Source organism: Nicotiana attenuata, unplaced genomic scaffold (assembly GCF_001879085.1).
Source record: "Nicotiana attenuata strain UT unplaced genomic scaffold, NIATTr2, whole genome shotgun sequence".
Classification (NCBI taxonomy): Eukaryota; Viridiplantae; Streptophyta; class Magnoliopsida; order Solanales; family Solanaceae; genus Nicotiana; species Nicotiana attenuata.
The window spans coordinates 89256-95092 of NW_017673978.1; the positions used below are offsets into that span (position 1 = coordinate 89256).

General features: G+C 40.1%; 1 protein-coding gene across 1 annotated transcript; it reads right to left on the reverse strand.

Annotated features, from left to right (window-relative positions):
• Nucleotides 1-2676: 2676 nt before the first annotated feature.
• LOC109217749 (flocculation protein FLO11-like) lies at nucleotides 2677-5556 on the reverse strand. Its single transcript, XM_019382016.1, has 6 exons — nucleotides 5265-5556; nucleotides 4398-4454; nucleotides 3865-4295; nucleotides 3529-3645; nucleotides 3207-3447; nucleotides 2677-2942 (listed from the first exon to the last, which is right to left on the reverse strand). The coding sequence occupies exons 1-6, from the start codon at nucleotides 5554-5556 to the stop codon at nucleotides 2677-2679; spliced, it is 1404 nt and encodes a 467-aa protein (XP_019237561.1).
• Nucleotides 5557-5837: the final 281 nt, after the last annotated feature.

Sequence of the window (5837 nt, forward strand, 5' to 3'; positions counted from 1 at the left end):
AACAATGAAACACAGTATGAAGCTGTCATTGCAGGTTTGGAATTGGCTCGGGAACTTGGCATAACCCAGATTATAATCAAGAGTGATTCACAACTTGTTGTTAACCAGATGCTGGGGACTTATGCGGACCAGGGAATACACAAATGCAAGAATACTTAGGAAAGTACGTGAATTATAAAGCAGTTTCAGACGTGGAAAGTTGTGCAGATACCAAGAGATGAGAATTTAGAGGCAGATGCTTTAGCCAATCTCGCATCTGCAGCATACGTGGCAAAAGATGCAAATGCTTCAGTTGTACATTTATTTCATTCCATTCTCGAGCCTGATAAGAATGAGATAAATTTTAATAATTTAACCTGGGATTGGAGAAACGAGATTGTTGCTTTTCTGCAGTATGGAACCGTACCTGATGACAAAAGGAAGGCACACGCGCTTCGTAAAAAGGCTGCTCGTTACTGTTTATATCAAGGGAACCTTTATCGAAAGATGTTCGGTGGACCATTAGCAAGGTGTCTTGGACCTTCCCAAACAGAATATGTAATGAGAGAAATACATGAAGGACATTGTATAAATCATGCGGGAGGAAGGTCGTTGGTAAAAACATTGATTCGAGCTGGGTATTATTGGCCTAAGATGGAAGAGGAAGCAAACAGTTTCGTGTATAAATGTGATAAATGTCAAAGGTACGGGAATAATATGCATAGACCAGCTGAGTTACTGCATCCCGTCATAGCTCCGTGGCCCTTTATGAAATGGGGGATGGATATCGTAGGTCCATTACCACAAGCAAAAGGTCAGGTGAAGTTTCTACTTGTACTTACTGATTATTTCACTAAATGGGTAGAAGCGGGAGCATTTAAACAGGTACGAGAAAAGGAGGTCAAAGACTTCATTTGGCGTAATATCATATGTCGATTTGGTGTGCCAAAGGAGATTGTTTGCGACAATGGCCCTCAATTTATCGGAGCTCAAGTCACTGAGTTTTTTGAGAGCTGGCAAATTAAAAGAATCACATCTACACCTTATCACCCAGTAGGCAATGGGCAAGCAGAATCAACGAACAAGGTCATTATTAACAACTTGAAGAAAAGGTTACAAGATTCAAAAGGTAATTGGCCTGAGGTATTACCTGGAGTATTATGGGCTTATCGTACAACGACAAAAACAAGCACGGGAGAAACACCATTTTCAATGGTTTATGGTGCAGAAGCCTTAATCCCAGTTGAAATAGGAGAACCGAGCACACGATATGCTCAGGCAACGGAAGAATCAAATGGTGAAGAAATGCGGGTAAACCTTGATTTGCTCGAAGGAAGAAGAGAAGCCGCATTAATAAGGATGGCAGCACAAAAGCAAGTGATCGAACGATATTACAACAGGAAAGCACGATTGCGATACTTCAAAACTGGGGACTTCGTGCTTAAAAGGGTTTTTCAATCTACAAAGGCAGCCAACGCGGGTAAACTAAGTCCAACCTGGGAGGGACCCTACAGAGTTCGGGACATTGCAGGAAAAGGAGCATACGAATTAGAAACAATGGACGGGAAGGTGCTTCCCTCACATTGGAATGCAGTTCATTTGAAGAGATACTACTTCTAAGGAAAAACCCACGGTCAGGTATCACCATGTTAAATTATTTATTTTTTGAATTGTTAAAATTTTACTAACGATTTTAGATGATAGGCAAAACGCTAACCCGTACTAAATGATGAGTCACGACCTGTAAGGCAAAAGGGAATAAACTAAAATTCCTAGCCCAGGGTTACAATTATTCTGATAGAAGTATACACGGGTTAAGCAGTCTTCATCTATAATCGCACCCTCGAGTCCCGTATATATTTCCTTTTCAGGAAAAGGACCAGGTGAAGAAGATTACCAAGTGCTCGAGGCTTCATACTTCACCGCTCAAACACTTGGGGGACTACATATTGTACACAGATACGTGCGGGAAAACAGATATGTAGATGAAAGTTGAAAAACAAAGAGACAAGTGTCGAGCAGGAGCTACGGAACCTCAACATTTATCATTGTGTTCTTTCCCATCAAAACAAATGAGGATATAAAACATTCATCATAGTGCTCGAACTCATGGGAACAATGGAGTCACCTCTCAAACCCTTCCTAGTACATGAAGATAGGGTCATGACGATATACTGAAACGGGTTATAAGAAAAAACCTTGTTAGAATTATATTTATTTTGCAAAAATCTGTTACAAGAAAAACAGTTACGAGAAAGTTATAGATGTATTTTAATACATGTAATATTCAAAAGCTTGTCAAAGTTCGTGAATAAAAACTTGTCAAAGTGGTTCCAAGCGAAACATGTGTGTTCCTATTTCTTTCATCGTATTGTAACACCATTATGAAGTTGAGACGTCTTCTTCATTAAGTGTCGATATATATAAAAGGGCCCTCTTTTATAAGCCTCATGTTAATAAGTCATGAGAAGGATCATAAAGCATTTTCAAAGTTTAAAAAATGCTAAACTATTCTATAAGTCCTAAATAGATAAGAAAAAGGCAAGAATAGAACATTTTGAAGTACTAATAAACTTCTTTATATAGTTAAAAAGACTAAGTAAAAACTTAGTCAACAAGTGCCCCATTATGATAACTGGGGACTTTTTCCACCAATCAACAAAGCAAATAAAAATAAAGTTTTAAAACATAAACTGGTCACTGAGGGGCTGGAGCATCAGAAGTTGTGATATCAGCTTCACTTTCAGGAACGGTAACTTCTGAAGAAACAGCAACAGAAGCGGTTTCAGCTGGGATTGAAATGGTAGATTCTTCGAGGGGAGCAAGAGCCACGGAAGCGTCAGCTTCCTCAAACCGATTCATAGAAGTTTCACCCTCGGGAGCTGGAATAGCAACATTTTCAACTTCAATTGTCACAGCAGCAGCTTCTTCATTTAAAGGTTCTTCAGTCACGGGAGCTTCATCTGCCGGAGAAGGAAAGTCAAGTGGTTGTTGGGTCATCTCAATGGTTTTCAAAACCTTGGCCAATTCCGATTCTAAATCAAAGTTTTCTTGTCTGGCCTCAGTTAAAGCATCACGACGAGAGTTTAGAAAAGCCCAACTCACTTCTATATTAAAATTCTCCTCAAGAAGCTCATAATCCCTTTCCCACATAGCAAGATCATTCTTTAACACTTGATTTTCAGCTAAAGTGGAATCAAGGGTGGCTTCAAGGGAGGCATGAGAACTCTCCAATGCATGAACCTTATCAGAGGAGATCTTCAAATCAGCTTGAGCTTGAGTCAAGTTTTGTACTAACTCTCCTGCATATTCTTCTTTCTTGTTCAAGAGTGCTTTAAGTTCTCTGATTTCTTCACTTGACTTTGATAATTGCTCTGAAAAGGAACACTCGAGGCGCTCCTTGTCCTTCTCGGCTTTACTAGAAGAAGCCTTGGCCTTCGCTAAATCCGAAGTCAGAGTCCGCTTTTGCTGCTCCAGGTTACAGTTGCTTTCTTGCAATTCTTTTATCGTGTCTTGAGCATTTTTAAACTGTTCCTTCCAATTAGTTGCCTCCAGCTGGGCTTCCTTAGCTACCCTCTCAGCCTCGAGAATAGTCTTATCAGATTCACGAGCCTTCTTTTCTAAAAGGGAAATTCTTCCCATCAACTCCGTACCAATAAGGTTGGCCTACAAAGACAACTCATGAAGATAAGAATCTAGAAATAATAAAAAAAAAATTATTAGAAAGTAAAGGGAGAATACCTTCAACGTAGAATGAACTATGTCATTCATCAAAGTTAAGCAACTGTGACTGTCCATCTTTTTCTTCTCAATATCTCCAATTAAAGGCTTAAGCCAGACATCTGCTCCACCAGACTTCCTTAAAAGACTGTTAGTAGCAGGAACCTCAAGTGTTACACTCCTCATAGCTAAACTTCTGCTACTAGAACCCTCCTCTGCATGCTGAACAGAGGAAGGGGGAGCTATAGAAGGAGGAACGGTAGAAGAGGTGAAAATAACAGGAGTCGAGGGAGTCGAAGCAGGTAAAGGAGCAGAAATTGACAAAGAAGCAGGAACAGATAAAATGGGCAAAGATGTACTTGAAACTAAAGAAGGAATAGAAGGAATAGGAATGGAAGAGGAAAGAGGAACCTCATCTAAAACCGGACCTAGATCACCACTTTCGAAACCCTCAGTGAAGAGACGTTGAGTGGATTCAATGGTGTCCCTGGGGATGGTTTCATCATCGGAAACAATATTAACCGGAGAGGAGGCACGGGTAGGAGAAATTTCAGCTTCATCTTCAGAAATGATACGTCTCCTGACTCTAGGTCTAACTGCCAAAGAGGTGTCTTCATCTTCATCATCCTCGGAATCCTCTTCAACAACTTTCCTCTTTGACAGCGTAGCTTGTGCTCTCTCCAAAGAAAGAGGAGTACCAAAAGAAGCTCGAAGGGCAATAGCTACTTCAGCTGACATTCCTCGAATAGCAAATCCTGACAGAAAGAAGGATAAAAAGTTAGAAGAGGGGAAAGAATTTAACATACGGGAAACAATAAGAGACGCATACCGTGAGTTTTTACTTTCCAACCATGTTTGTTAGAAATAGATTTCCAGGTTCGTGCCTCCATAGGCACGGCCTTCAAAATAGCATCTACCCAACCACGGAAATTAGGAACGGGTTCCACATCTCCCATGGTTGCTACAAAAAAGCAAAAAAGAATGAAATTAGAAAAGGAGTTGAAATAAAACAAACACGGCAAGAAAGAAATACTTACGTGCAAGGTTCCATTTCTCAGGGAAAGGAATATTTGATTCACCCACCAAATCAACCGTGGGTACCGCAACATAACGGGTGTACCAGCCTCGATCTTTATCATCTTCAGGGCTTACCAAAACCCTTTTACTTCTTGCGGTTAGGGTAAAAACACCATTGCGAAACAGCTTGGGGTGGTAAAGATGAATCAGATGAGAGAAGGTAAAATCGACATCAGCCTTTACCGATACATACCTTAAACAAGCTACTGCTCTCCATACGAGAGGGCCAATTTGAGCCAAACAAATTTTGAAAAAACGACAAAAATCGAGTATGACTGAGTCGATAGCAGGAATAAATCCCAAAGTAAAGGGATAAGTATAAACAGAGGAAAAACCAATCCTATAAGAAGATATTCTCTGGTTTGGGTTAGGAATAACTATATGAAGGTCATCTCTCCAACGACAATCTTTTCGAACAGTGGAAATTAAGGGTTCAGTAATTAAAGAAGGATAAGTGTCAGCTCTCTCTAATTTAATTACTTGGTCACGAAGGGATTCTTTATCATGCTCGAAAGATAAATCAGTTGGCACTATTTCTTCGACCAAAGGTTCTTGCATCGACTCAGAAGATTCTTTGCCTTTAGAGGAAGATCTATTAATGAAAGAACCTCTAGAAGTAATACCAGAGCTAGAAGAAGGAGTGATGGAACCAGAGGTACCACCACGAATGGATCCAAGGCCACGAAGTCTACCCCCTCTACCCCTTCTATGTCTCACAGGGGCATTGGGGAAACTGTGAAGAATTGGGACTCTTCTAGGGTTGGGATTTGAAGATGACATGGTAGAAAGGCGTGAACAGAGGAAGAAGTGAATAGAAGTAAATAGTGAAATATTAGGTAAAAAATTGTGGAAGGAGGATTAAGTTTATATAAAAGCAACCGTCAAAGATTAAGAAGTGTAATGATGGAAAGCCTATAATAAAGGCAACTATCACTTCGTGAATAGTGGAGTTGAAGAAGCCTTGAAAAAAGGCTGCAGAATTACAGAGCTAATGAGAAGGAAACACGTGTGCGATGCATTAAATAGAAAAGACAACTGAAGCGTTAGTACTGTCATAGCAT